Source organism: Rhagoletis zephyria, unplaced genomic scaffold (genome assembly GCF_001687245.7).
Source record: "Rhagoletis zephyria isolate East Lansing unplaced genomic scaffold, Rhagoletis_zephyria_1.1 Rzeph_scaffold_02673, whole genome shotgun sequence".
NCBI lineage: Eukaryota > Metazoa > Arthropoda > Insecta > Diptera > Tephritidae > Rhagoletis > Rhagoletis zephyria.
The window spans coordinates 45105-59944 of NW_016159757.1; the positions used below are offsets into that span (position 1 = coordinate 45105).

The 14840-nt window shown below is 35.6% G+C and overlaps 3 protein-coding genes across 4 annotated transcripts in view; 1 reads left to right on the top strand and 2 right to left on the bottom strand.

Annotated features, from left to right (window-relative positions):
* LOC108367416 (uncharacterized) overlaps positions 1-943 on the bottom strand; it is a 10754-nt gene extending 9811 nt beyond the window's left edge. Inside the window, exon 1 of the mRNA XM_017622023.1 lies at positions 53-943. Coding sequence (XP_017477512.1) covers positions 53-487 — 435 coding nt within the window. The 5' untranslated portion in view covers positions 488-943. The remainder of the gene's footprint in view (positions 1-52) is intronic.
* LOC108367414 (endothelin converting enzyme 1) overlaps positions 1-14840 on the top strand; it is a 68184-nt gene that overhangs the window by 35930 nt on the left and 17414 nt on the right. The gene's annotated exons all lie outside the window — the stretch shown is intronic.
* Positions 3600-4530, bottom strand: LOC108367415 (uncharacterized). Its single transcript, XM_017622022.1, has 2 exons — positions 3957-4530; positions 3600-3831 (listed from the first exon to the last, which is right to left on the bottom strand). Exons 1-2 carry the CDS (start codon positions 4528-4530, stop codon positions 3614-3616), a joined length of 792 nt encoding a protein of 263 aa, XP_017477511.1. The 3' UTR covers positions 3600-3613.

A 14840-nucleotide genomic window follows, 5' to 3' on the forward strand; every position in this document is an offset into this window, starting at 1 on the left:
CCTTCTGCGCTGCTGCCGCTTCTTCGGGTGTCTTGTATTTAATGAAGAATACTTCAGGTTTGCTGGGCGCTGTTGGCGCTGGTGTGGCAAAGTCATTGGCTGTCAGCTCATCATCCTTCTTGCTGAGCACATAAATGACAGTCTTCTCTTCCTGTGGTGCAAATTCGGCTGACAATTTGAGATTAGAGTTATCAGAGCCTGGTGCCTTTATGAAGACCACACGATAGTTCCTCTGTGGGCGCCCGATGACCAAATGTTTTGGCTTAGAATTTTCATTATCATCCGCCGGCGCTGAAATCGTGTAGAATTGTTTGTGTACGCTGGGCGGTTGTGTTGTGGTGGCCGGTGGCAAATATTTCTCACCACCCCGTGCTGAGGACACAAAATTGCTGGCCGCTGGTTGTGCTCCATAGTCATATCGTAATTGTGGTGCGGCACTGACGGCTGCAATGGTCGCCAAACAAGCGAGTAAAGCGAAGGAGCGCATTGTTATGGCGTAAAAACTGAAGTAATCCTTTGTGGAAAAAAAATGACCGAACAAAACTAAGGTGACTTTTTGTTTCTTTCACACAAACACAGACACTACACTTTTGTACTCTGTTCGTTCACTGCGTTGATCCTCTTAAGAGGGTTACGGTTGCACTGTTTGACCTGTCTGAATTGCATTATCATTTTATATGCGAATTGTTACGCTTTTTCGCACTACAAATTCGCAAAATCAATGCAAATTTTCGCGCATCGTGCGGAGTGATCAAAGGCGTTGGCATCGATCGCCGGCGTACGTTGTTCGGTTCGGTTGACAAATTCGAGGTAAAAGTTGAGCGTAAAACGCATTGCTCTGATTTCGTATATAATTTGTCTTAGAAGCATCAACAACAACAACAACATATGTATATCGTACCAAAAAGCACACCGCACCGCAGCGGCGCCTACTTGAGCGAGTTGCTATTCTTTAACGCTCCTTATTTGACTTCAAATGCTATCAATTTAGTTTTGAGTGATTTTTTTTTTTGAGTGATTTTTTTTTTGTGAAACGAATAAATGGTTTCACGCTTTTTTTTGTCGCTTGTATGTAGTATCCGTTTTGCATAATCTTACCTAAGAATTTTATTGCATTTTAGCGCATCTCGTCTATTGTTTTCGCAACTCATAAGGCTGCTTTCTCCAACTCAACTTAACTTAGTTTAGCCAATTTTTTGGACTTAGTTAAAAATAAGCTGAATAAAAAGTAGTTAAAGTTTTGACTTAAGTCCAAAAAATGGCTTAACTAAGTTAAGTTGAGTTGGAGAAACCAGCCCATAATCTTCTTAGCTCGCTGCCTGTATTGAGCGCAACTCAGACGCGTTTTTACGGGCACGGCATGGCGCGGCACAGCTTAGTCATTGGTTTGTCGCCTTCCTTATGTCTTATAGCGTCGTTTATTTGCCGCCAAACTAAAATTAATCTTTCCCAAAAATCGCCCCAAATACTTTTCCGCTTAAATTAGCGTAAAATTGAATTTAACGGTCTTATGTGATAAATTAAATAGCGTATTCTTTGATGCTTATTTATAAACTACACCTAATATGGTAATGAAGCGTTTTGAGCAAACATACAAATGTTCAGACAAATATTATAGTGGGATTCATGAAATGTCGTAAAGTTGTTGACAATGTCGCACTTGTCACCTTGCGACATAGCTGATTACTTTTTTATGGAAACTTTCTTGCGACAAAATCGCGAAATTGCCATAGTATTTCAGCTGGCAATCATTGCAAAGTCAAAGTCGCGAAACAAATGTTTTTTTATTGTCTTCAAATACTTAAAGAAAAATTATATCAGTTGAGGCTGCTTCGAAATATAATTGTAAAAACTTTTCTTTTCTCTAACGCGCGGCATTTTTTTTTAATTTTACATTTGCAATCCGGAGTTGGGATAGGTCGTTCATACAACTTTGTTCGCAACATCGCCATTTCGCCAAAAATGCCACTTTGTCACGTTTTATGAATCGCACTTACATTTTGCTGATAATTTGTAAACAAAATACATAGATTCTTATAGGATCAACATGTCTTCTAAAAATTTGCCTGATAGAGCTACAACTGCCCTGTCGAATAAATTTTGGTAAACATTTTTGACGTAGAAAATATACTAATCTTTAGAGCTTCACCAAAACGTGTACTGAACGGGCGAAACCCGAATTTTATATATCCTCGAGATATGATCTGTAAATATGTAATATTTTCGAAAATAACTATTTTAAGGGAGATAAGTACGAATAGAAACTAATTTTGGAGATACACCTATGTATATGGTACCGGCCAAACCCGATTTAAGAACAAACTAGTTTTGCCTAGGCTAAACTAGATCAGGGGCCACAGTAGTTTTGCGCAGAACACTTTTCCGCGGAGGCGACCTTCGGCCGCATTTAAAAACAAGTACTACTGAACTACTTTTGTTGTAACTATTAACTTTGTCGTAACTATTAACTTGAACTAAATTAGCGTCCTCAGTTATTGAAATATAGGAGTTTTCGTATTTCTGAAATTTACCGTTATAAGGGGAAGCGGTTGTAATTTTAGTGCGATTTGCATAATTTTCAACAAATTGCTTTTCCGTAACAAGGTTTTTAAGTGCGCCGAGTTTGGTGGAAAGTGGTAAATCGGTTACCGAGATACACATTTGTGGTCATAAGTGGGCAGCGCCACGCCCATTATCCAAAAATTTATAATATTCAAATTTTCTGCTAATCATATGGGCAGGGAGAATTTACCTTAAGTTTTTTCAACAAATTATAACAAAAATTTGCTCCAACTTTTGCTGTAAGGTGAATAAAAGCTCTGTGTACATTTTTAGCGCATTATTTCAAAAATGCCATATTTTGAATTGTGCCACTTATTTTTTTTTATGTATGTAAATATGTTACCGCATAACTTTTGAGCACGTTAACTGATTTCTACAATTATTTTTTAAAGGAAAGGTGTTACTTCACAGGTGGCCCCATTCGAAATACGATCATTGGATCATGAAGAGATTAACGATAATCTTAAATTTTTATATGAGAATTGAAGTCGGTTTTGTTTTTTGCTTAAAAATAACTTGTACCTATCACGGTGGCCCAATAAGTACAAAAGATGTGATCAGATCAAAGTTTTGTATGACTACTTAGTGTCCCCAGATTCCATGCCTGGTGGGCGGAATATCGAAATGGTTAAAAAAATTGTTTCCATTTCTTATAAAAAATTATTTGCCGAGTTAAAAACTGTAAATAAATACCAAATATTTTACTACTAAATATTTTATGGAACCATGTACATTTAAGGGATGATGACAAGCTGTTCATTCTGGGTATTTCCAATATTAGCTTAATAGCTGATACTAAACTTTGTATAAACAGCAACAATATTCATACATTTTGCGCTAAAGGAATTCACGAAACGGTGCAGCTTATTTTAGTATCAAGCGAAAAGAATCCCACGTAAAAAGAATGCCAAACTAATAAGAAAATACCAAAAAAAAAGTATGCAAATTCTGCTGGGTCTTTCCCGAGAACATCAAATCACGAATTGTNAAAAAGTCTACTTACTAAAACTAAATAGGTATTCAGGTCGTAAATTCGTGTCAAATCTCAATTTTAAAGCTTTAGGAAAGATGGCAAATATTGTGTGCTGAGCTGCTGTTGTGAGCTGGGCTGCTGAGCGTCAGACAAATTAGAGCTGCCGCTGTTGCTGTTCACTTGACGATAATTATAGCTGCCATCAGGATTGAGGCTGTCCAAAGCGCCAACGACCGAGGTAATAGGTGCCGTATCCTCGCCGAATTGATTGTTTCCGCCCAGTTGGTCGTATTGATCTGAAAGTTGAAAATTATAAAGAAATTATTAGCATGCATACGAGCCCCTTTGTAATGCTTTCAATTCTATGTATTGTGACCTAATCGTCAGTTACTCTTTGGTTGAGAATCTTCTAAATACTCACCCTGAATTTCTTTCTGGGCTTGTTGTGCCTCCTCAGGTGTCTTGTATTTGATGAAGAACACCTCTGGTTTGCTCGGCACGGTTGGCGCTGGTGTGGCAATGTTGGCCGCATCGACATCTTCGCCCTTCTTGTGCAGCACATAGATAACAGTTTTCTCTTCTTGTGGTGCAAATTCAGCCGAATACTTAACGTCATCGGGTTGTGGTGCCTTGATGAAGATCACACGGTAGTTCTTTTGCGGTTTGCCCAAAACTAAATGTTTTGCTTTCGGTGTATTATCTTCGGGTGCGGAGATTGTGTAGAATTGTTTATTGATGAGTGGTGATTGTTGGTCGGATTCGGGTGGCAAATATTTGTCACCACCGCGCCCGCTGCCATGGTTTAGAGCATTGCCTTGACCGTTGGCAACAGCACCAGCACCACCACCACCACCACCGCCAACTGGAAGGATACCGTTGCTGCCAGCGCGTGCTGATAATACACTGTTGCTGCTGCTGGCGTAGTCATATCCATGTTGAGGAGCGGCATAGATGCCGATAGCACAGATAGCGACGATCACGATCAGGACACGCATTTTCGTTTTAATAAAAATATATTTTTAATAAATTTTAATAGCTTCACAATCACTTCAGCACCTTTTGCGCTGATATTTTTCGTTTGCGTTTTTTTTTTAATTTTCCTTAGACGTTTCGCGCTTAGTTTGTCCCGACACACCGCGCTGATGTTTTAGTATCGAATTGAATTGGTTTACTGGATATAGGCCTAATGATCTACATAGTTTATATACAATGTGGGGGTCGCTCTTGCCTTTCATGTGGCTGCTGCATAAATTGAGCATCTTCAATTTTTTGTGCATCACATTTCAAATATGTAGATTTGCTTTGGTTTTGTGTCGTTGTGTTCGTCTGCATAATATATATTTTACATTGAAACCAATTCGATAGGCCTAACAAACCTCTTAATGCTATTGTCTTTATTATTGCCTTTATTTTCATTTGGTCTAATGTTAAAAGTGTGACATTTTATTGTAGCCGCGCACCAACAAAAATTGAGTTCATTTAATTGAGTGAACCAGGCGGCATGAATTCCAAGACAAACATGGATTAATAGATATTGTTATTAATGTGGTATTGATCTTCTTGAGCAAGTTTTTTGTTTTTTGACCCTGCCTTGCTATTTTTTGTTTTTGGTTGGTTTTTTTGTTGTTGGATTGTTCAGATTCACACTCTTGTTTTACATGTGAACATGTGTTTATAGGAATGTATGTATGTATGTAAGTGTACTATCGTTTTCTGTCGCCTGTAAACGGCTTGCTTGACNTGTATGTATGTATGTAAGTGCACTGTCGTTTTCTGTCGCCTGTAGACGGCTTGCTTGAAAGCCTATTGTGTGAATTAATGCAGGTCGGTAATTAATTAGTTAACAATGCACTAAACGAGTTAGCAATTAATAGTAGTTTGGATGATTCATTTTTATTTTTAAACAACTATCGTAGTATATAAATGTATAGTTTCTGGTAAAGTTGTACCAAAAATTCCTTCTTTGGAGATATTTCGATTCACTCATTATTGATGCAAGATGAAGATTCCAAAAAGTGTAACATAAAGAATGGACACGAAAAATTTTAGTCAGCCGAAAATAATTATAACAACATATTACACAACCTAAGAAAAAAGGTTTCTGTTTTGTCATCTTCTTTATTCAGCTTACTATATTAAGCAAAAAGCTTTTTTCAATTATCTTCATTATAAACAGAATGGCACCATTTACATTTAAGCACTCTCATTAGGATATGGACACCTGTTTTTGTGACGGTATCTGCTGCTCTCTGCCAATTATTTTCGAAATACTACTAACATTAGATTGTCTCCTTTCGTTTTTAACTATTTTCTATCGATTATTTTCAACGGGTCGCCATTGTGATGAGTTTGATGGGTTGTGGTCCTTTTGAACAATATCTACTCCGTATCTGACATACCAGTTCATGGCAAGAGGGCTGTAATGGCTCAATGCTGAATCGCGTCAGAAAAGAACTGAGCCCTTATGTTGCATTATGAACGACAGAAAACGTTATTGCAAACACTTTTTCATATAAATTACTTGATTTTTAGATCCCGTGATAATAAATTTTTTGCTCTTCGTGCCACACTGGCAGATGGCTTGCCACACCAAGTATATATTAGGCCAAAAAATAACAAAAACCAAGGACCTTGTCCAACATTTTTAGCTTGAAGGCATCTTGGACCCCATTTGTCTTTGTTGCATTATAAATCTCAACGCCCTGAACTTCGCTGAATGCCGCTTCGACGTATGTTCTCTCGTTAACACATACTTTTTCTTCCTTTTTGCACAAAATTTTCTCCGCAAGCTCACACTGCTGAATGCGAATCCTAGGTCCGCTAGCCTCCATAATGTCAGGTTCGTGGTCAGTTGAGGGTCAAATTGGACAAGTCATTTATCAAAAAAAAACAAAAATGTTTTTTGTTGTCGCTGAGTCCGAATATGGGGGTACCTTGAGTTTGCAGGTTTATTCAATGAATCTTTCCCTACCTGACCTTCAATTGACCACGAACCTGACGTGATGGAGGCTAAAGGACCTCGGATTCGCATTCAGCATGTCGAATAACATAGGGGTATATAGGTTTTCTTATTTTCTAAACGTCGGCGCCTTGGCACCCACGTCACTGTTGACAGTTATAATTTCGAGAAAATAGAGAATTTCGTTTACTTGGGAACCGATAATAATGTCAGCATGGAAATCCAACGTAGAATCACTCTTGCCAACAAGTGCTACTTTGGACTGAGTAGGCAATTCAGAAGTAAAGTCCTCTCTCGACGTACGAGAACCACACTCTTATAAGTCACTTATCATGCCCTTGNACCAACAAGTGCTACTTTGGACTGAGTAGACAATTCAGAAGTAAAGTCCTCTCTCGACGTACGAAAACCACACTCTTATAAGTCACTTATCATGCCCTTTTTAGTTTAAGGCGCAGAAGAATGGACAATGACCACATCCAATGAGGCGGCTCTTGGAGTATTCGAGTGAAAGATTCCGCGGAAGATTTACGGGCCTTTACGCGTTGGCGACGACGAGTACCGCAGACGATGGAACAATGAGCTGTATGAGATTTACAACGACGTCCATAGTGCAGCGAAAATTAAAATAATGCGGCTCCGCTGGCTTGGCCATGTCGTTCGAATGGACAACGACGCTCCAGCTCTAAAAGTATTCAACCCGGAACTCGCTGGTAGTAGCGAGGAAGAGGGAGGCCCCCACCGCGATGGAAAAACCAGGTGGAGAAAGGCTTGGCTTCACTTGTCGTCAGTTGGCACAGAAAAGTAACGACTGGCGTGCTTTGTTGATTTTTATCAAACGCAAGTAAATGTCTTTTGTTATGGAAGCCTTTATTATTACTAGTACCTGGTAACGCAGCGAGATACAAAACGTGGTTCGGTTACAGGCTACGAGTTACTACTACAAGTACTAGGGCAAAGTTACGCAGCGGGAGTCAATTGTCACCCCTTAGGACAACTCCATGTTTAATGCGACAGCGGAAAGTCGAATACCGGTAACTCGAAAATCAACCACCCATGATTTTCGAGTTACCGGTATTCGACTTCCGAACCCCCGACTAAAAAAATTGCAAATTGTCAAGGATATTCAAGGACACAATTTGTAAAGGACATTTTCCATAACCATTTCGTCNGTCCTTATGCATCAAAAAATTTATTCTGTTAAAATTCTACAGAATTTTTTCTTTAAATGACACCCTTAATGTTATCCTACATTGCACTGAATTTTTTAAATAATTTTTGAATTAAACATATTTTTTAAATTCCAAAGTCCTTTTCAACAAAATCCTGGTGTCAGAGAGAAAAACTAGTTACGCAGTTTTACTATAATTTACCCACAGTTTCGCGAATATATTATTTTTATTTTTTTGTGTGTAAAATTTACTGTGTCCCACGGTGTTATAATATTATACAACAATAGCAAAAAAATTGGCAAATTGGGAGCATGTAAGTTTTGCCACTTTGTTTATGGCTTTTGCGATAAGAATTAAAAGAAAAAAGCAGCAGCAATAGAAAACTTCCAAATTTGTTTTAATAGAGGTCTGCGCGCAGCATTTAATGTTTTATTTTTCTCCATTAGCTAGACTTATTTGTATAATGGCTAAATTATGCAGAAAACCAAATCATACAAAAATAAACAACATTTTAAGGCATAGTTATGAAAACTAAGTTAGAGTAGAAAAGGCAATGGCAACTGGGCGAAGAGGCATGGGAAGTGTAAGATTTCATATTCACAAAACAGAGCCGGGAGTGCTCACTGCTCGCCAACACCCTCGCTGCCATCAACATATGTAGCTTTTAGCGATGTCATTTATCATTCGGAAGTTGGTTGCTTTAAAAAGTAGTTTATTTATTTTTTATTTATTTTTTTTTGTGTAAATGTTTATGCAAATTATTCTTGTATGGAGCGCATTCTGCGTGCGATGATGTGTTAATAAACTTAAATAAGTCACTAAAATGCGAAAAATCTAAATTTCAGCATAAAAACAAATTGAACATGGGTATTTAAATCTAAGTTTATCATTCGCCAACTACTATTGGGTGACAATCTCTTTTTTATTGCTTCCGATATAATGTGCTAATTTTATCGTGGAATTTTGTCTCGTTGAATCTTGAATTTAAAAAAAAAATCGCAAGGTTTTTATACCAAGTTCAATGTCAGGCACATTGCGAAGCTCTAAAAATATAATTTCATTTAGATCGTATTTGTATTTAGTTAGACATTCTCAGCGAAGTCATTGCTGTTGTATCAATATACATATATGGATTTTGGTATAGAGCAACAGCTTATAATAGACACTGAACAGTGATGTCATGAAAAAGGAAGTTAAATTGCTATAATGCGAATTACGAAATGCATCAAGCAAAAAATACGAAAATTCGTATTAAACTACGAAACAAATGAAATATTTAGTTGTTCATAAAAAATAAGGAAGAAAAAGCGCGTAAATCTATTCTAAAGTATTTTTAAGCTCCAGCTTGTTTTAATTGGTGGAATATATATTATAAAACTAGTGCTATTATTTAGAACTGGAGTTGCCCGGCCATGCCTTGCTCAGTTTAATAAAATGGAAATATGAAAATCAGAGAACTTGGATTTTTTCTTGTCGTAAATTTCCAGTCGCTCTCGAATGTAATTCGGACATACCAATACGAATAATAAAATTTTCGGTCGCTCGCTGGTCATCAGTGTAGTTGGCATGTGAGGTAGCTCGTTGTTCATTTTATTGACTTCGCCGACCTATGTCAGCATGTCTTTTCCCCGGCATTGCAATGCAAATTATTAAATAAAACAGAATTATTTTCACAGCCAATCAAATCCAAATAAATTATGTTGAAGTGAATCCAAATTAACTTTAACCGAGTCTTTTGTTAATTTAAACCATTTTTGTTTTAGGAGAAAACGAAACACGGCTTGAGAAATGTAATAAATTTTACACATCCGTACGGAGAAGTGATAGTTAGTTTTGTATAGCACTTCAGTTAGAACATAGTTATACTACAAATGCCATGTATAATCTGAAGACAAATTAAAACAAAACTTTAGAAAAATAATCTAAACAACAAGATTTACATATAAATCAAAATGTCAATTTTGTCTATAAGCAACGTTGGTCCTCAAAGGGTTAATAAGAAAACACTGAAAATCGAGATTTGATCGGTACAAATACCAAAAAATTGGGACATAAAAAAAATATTCAGCGGGGCAATTTTCTCAAAGTCGGTGCTGTCCCGCTAAAAGCAGTACAAATGGTCACCGTAGGCATACTACGCCTCCGTAGGACCTGGGCTCTATCACTGGCCTGGGCAAAATCTAAATTGAAAAAGCTTTTTATAACAGTGGTCGCCCAGTGGTCCGTACTTAGCTTTATACATTGAAAAAAGCAAAATAAGCAATTCCAAGCAAACGCTTAAACTTTTCGGCCTTTGTTATTAATATGGATACTTGTTCAGCCATAATTAATTTTTGCCAAATAATTTGTAAAATTTCCCATAGTGCAACAGTGTAGAAATATAAGCTTCATATTCATTGATGGATAGCTTCTGGGAGGAGAAATATTTAAGGACATGGCTTCAAAATTGACTGTCTTTTGTGGTGAACTTGCTGCTAATCTCATGAGATATATGTAGTTGACGTGATGGAATAATGTACATATGTATGTATGTATATATTTGTATTTTAATGCTTCAAACATTTTGTTGGTCCTCAGCTTATCACCTAAAACACACATATTTTGTATGTATGTACATACATAGTATATGCACTCATAAATATGCAAAACCAAGCATTTTATTACCGCCGACCACTAATGGGTGGTCAACGCCATCTTAAATTAAGCAATTTTATGATCGTTAAGCGCAGAACTGGGTCGCTAAGCTCGTTTATTGTTCATCGCATGGCTTTTTGAAGTGCCAAGGAAATATTTGCATAATTATTAAGCTATTAATAGGGGTATTCTCGCACTTTTGCAAAGCCCTTGCACGGTGTACGGATTGCACGATTTGCAAAGCTGTACCATAGAAAAACCGGTTTTTATCGTGCAATCCGCGCAATGCTTGTACCGTGGAAGGGCTTTGCAAAACACCGAGAATACCCCTAATGATTTTCTATAAGCGGACTAACGCGAATATCTATTTAATAAAGGATAGGTAATACTTAAGTCTCGTGACAAAAAAAAGTATGTCCTGATTTTGTCAACTGTTAAGCATTCGTTGGTACTGACCTACATACATACAGCAACTATTTGTAACATCAAATGTTTTTGTACAAAGAGCGGTAGGTAGTGAACTTCATTTCAGCTTTCTTATGATCAGTATCTCGAGTGTGAATGTGTTGAATTTTTACGATCAGCAATTTGACACATCGTTTACATCTAATTGGACTAGCGGATTAACCCAGTTAGATGTTTGAAGTAGCCGCTACAGTAACTGCATAGATACATACATATGGCCATAGGTGTATATATACATACTATTTTTACACTTGGGCGACAACACAATCGCTTGTTAACTGATTTGCATTTTTTATGGTTAGTTATAAGTTGATTAGGTATGCGATTGGTCGTCTCGAAAATCTTTTGATTGATTGTTTGATCTATGTTGTGATCTGACTACCGATTGTAATCTAAAGAGCCACATATATATCTATGTAAATACGAATTATACTAAATAAGAGTTTGTGATGCCATCTCAATTAATCAATCTCCTGGAAATTCATGGCCATTGTATGTGTAATTTTATTATTGTCATTACTGGTTATTATGTTATTGCTTCGTTGTACAGTGGATTTGTAGACATGAAAATGAAACAGCTACGAGTATACTTAATATGTACAATTTGTGTACAAATAATTATGCATACATACTTTTATATATTGTATACATGTTTTTACTCATATAGGCACGGTGACCATCCGTTCTGTATTATACAGGGCAGTCCCCATTTTTTTGGTCAATTGTCCTGGTAATTTATTTATTTCGTACGGGACTCCAAATGTTCTGTATTTCTTTTAATGCCCCGGTTATATCCCATATTCGGTATTTTGGCGCCTTAGCAGCTCATAAAAATGACAAGCCTTTAAACCAGTTTTTATTTTTAAAGCTGGGCGCTTGTGATTCGAATCGATAAGCACATACTTATGTATGTATGTACAAAGATGGTTGCTTCAACATGAGAAACTCCAAATAAGAAGGCTATCTTGAGAATGTTGTAAAAGTAAAGAAGTTTGCAAAGATGGAAGGGAAGTGGAACCCTTGAAAGGTACGCTTTGCAATTCAGCTCGTTCCGGATGCTAACACCGTGCGACAAAAACCAAAAATTTTTAAAACACACGAAAAAGTCAATATATTCACAAAACTAAGAGTCAAATGTAGTATAACTGCGTTTTTCATTTTTCTCTCTGACGTCAGAATTTTTTTCTAAAGGACTTTGAAATTTCCAGCGTATGATTGAATAAAAAAATTATTTAAAAGATTTGGTGCATTGTAGAGTAACATTATGGATATCAGTTAAAAGGAAAAATTCTGTAGAATTAAAAAAATAATAATAATATTTTGTTGCACCAGGATGAATAAATGTCCTTTTAAAACCTTATCCTTGAATATCCTTGGAAATTTCCAATATTTATTTTTGAAAAAAATATATGTCATGGACTAACACACACTCTAATTTCGTTCTTCTAAGTTTATTAGTTTTAGATACAAAAATTTTACACTTCTCTTTATAAGATATTGCTAGTTACAATATACATAAATGAAGGTACTAGAATCATTACTTTGTACAGCACTCCGCTGGGTATTGGACCAAAGCAATTTTTTTTAAGAGATTGAGTCATAGGTAAAAAAGGAATTTCTCCCTTTTTCGAAGTTAGCCTCCGAAATCGAGAGAGATTCGAAATAGGATCCTTGGTAAAAAATTATTTTTTATTATTATATGTAAATAACTAAAAAATTAAAAAAAAAATACATTCGTAGACCGCCTTTTTCTTTTATTTAAATGGTTTATAACTTTTTTTTTCAAACTTATATTACAAGTGCTATAAGGGGGCAAAGGTCGGGTCTTCGTAAAATTAAAAACCTTATATTTCAAACAATTGTGAACTGATTTTTAAAAAGTTGGTATCTGTGTAAACGTGATTAGACCCCTTCTTCTCTTCTGATATGCATATTTGTATACTTTGCATGTAAAAATTTGAGAAAAAATATTTAAAACGAAAAAAATACATTTTTTTAATATTTTAAACAAACAAATTACTAACCGATTTTTAAGAATTTGGTATCGTTGTAAAGGCGATTTAACCCCCTTTCTTCTGGTATGCATATTTGAATACTTCGTGTATAAGATTTTTAAAAAATTGGTATCGTTGTAAAGGCGATTTAACCCCCTTTCTTCTGGTATGCATATTTGAATACTTCGTGTATAAGATTTTTAAAAAATTGGTATCGTTGTAAAGGCTACCAGAAAACTTAAGCTTTCTTAAACAAAAAAATTTCTGTTTATATACACAAAAAAAAGTATTAATTAAAAACATTTTTCCCTCTATATAAACTCCTGCCCCCAAGATGAAAGGCTGGCTACGCCCTTGTATACAAAGCAATTAGAGTATTTAAACCGTAAGTATATCATACGGTCAGTTTGTTCTTTTAGAGCGCANTACCAGAAAACTTAAGCTTTCTTAAACAAAAAAATTTCGGTTTATATACACAAAAAATAAAAAATAATTAAAAACCTTTTTTTACCTCTATATAAACTCCTGCTCCCTAGATGAAAGGCTGGCTACGCCCTTGTATACAAAGCAATTAGATTATTTAAACCGTAAGTATATCATACGGTCAGTTTGTTCTTTTAGAGCGCATAGGTGGTTCCATAATAATGATTCCAGTGTCTTCATTTAAGTATATTGTAACTACCAATATCTTATAAATAGAGGTGTAAATTTTTTTGTATCTAAAACTAATAAAGTTAGAAGGAGGAAATTCGAGGATGTGGTAGTTAACCTTTTAGTCCTTGACATATAATTTTAAAAGAACATTTGCAATACTTATTCGGCCTGGTGCAACCAAAAATTAATTTTTTTTTATTCTACAAAACTTTTCCTTTTAATTGATACCCATATTGTTATTCTACAATGCACCGCANCCCAAAAATTATATATTTTTTTCTATTCTACAGAACTTTTCCTATTAATTGATACCCATATTGTTATTCTACAGTGCACCACATCTTTTGAATAATTTTTTTATTCAATCATATTCTAGAATTTTCAAAGTCCTTTTAAAAAAAATTCTGACGTCAGAGAGAAAAACTAAAAACGCAGTTTTAATATATTTNTATTCAATCATATCCTAGAATTTTCAAAGTCCTTTTAAAAAAAATTCTGACGTCAGAGAGAAAAACTAAAAACGCAGTTTTAATATATTTGGCCCACGGTTTTGTGAATATATATTGATTTTTTCGTGTGTAAAATTAACTGTCGCACGGTGTGATCACTGCATTGTGCTTAGTCGGTAATCCGAGTCCGAAAATAGTCCGTTAAATACCGCTTCAAAAGTAATCGGATATTTTCCTCATGTTTCCCTGCCTAGGATTATTTGCAACAAATTTTACGAGGTAAAAATCGCAAGCACAAAGTACAAAGCTACGGAAAAATATTATACATACATATATGTGATGCTACAGCTAAATACATATTTATGCGCTGTTTTCACAAAATATCGAAAAACATATGCCAAATAAAGATGCTGTTTCAGGGCTAATAAATCTAGGATCATTGAAAAAAGCTTTAAAATCCACAAGCTTTTGTGGCTGCCATAAATATGGTACATATATGTAAGATAATGCTGATATCACCTTATATGAATTCGCTTTGGGATAAATTGTATTTTTATACAAAAGAACAATAAATTAAATTTACGTTAATAAAATATTCAAGAAAAAACTTACATAGACATAAAACTGGGCCCGAATCACAGCATCCATGATCGAATGAAACGATGCGAATCGAATGAAATAAAATTACTGCTGTTTTCCCCCACCACCGAATGCTTAAAAAGAAATTTAGTATACAATTTTATTCGATCACGGATACTCTTATTCGGGCAATGTATTAATTTAATAGGAGGGAGCCTCAAACAATTATTCTCCGCTACAATATTTTTTGATTACTATTAGATTTAAAATGGTTGAAGTTTGCAGCCCATTCGTTTGGCAATCCGCCACACAAACGTACTGCAAAANGACTGTCGCACGGTGTAGTCACTGCATTGTGCTTGGCCACTAATCCGAGTCCGAAAATAATCCATTAAATAC

Bases quoted from the DNA above. Each gene is read 5' to 3' on its own strand.
- LOC108367415 (XM_017622022.1), bottom strand. From the start codon at position 4,530: ATGCGTGTCCTGATCGTGATCGTCGCTATCTGTGCTATCGGCATCTAT. The intron at 3,832-3,956 runs GTGAGTATTTAG...TTCAACTTTCAG, and splicing joins AGCCCAGAAAGAAATTCAGG to ATCAATACGACCAACTGGGC.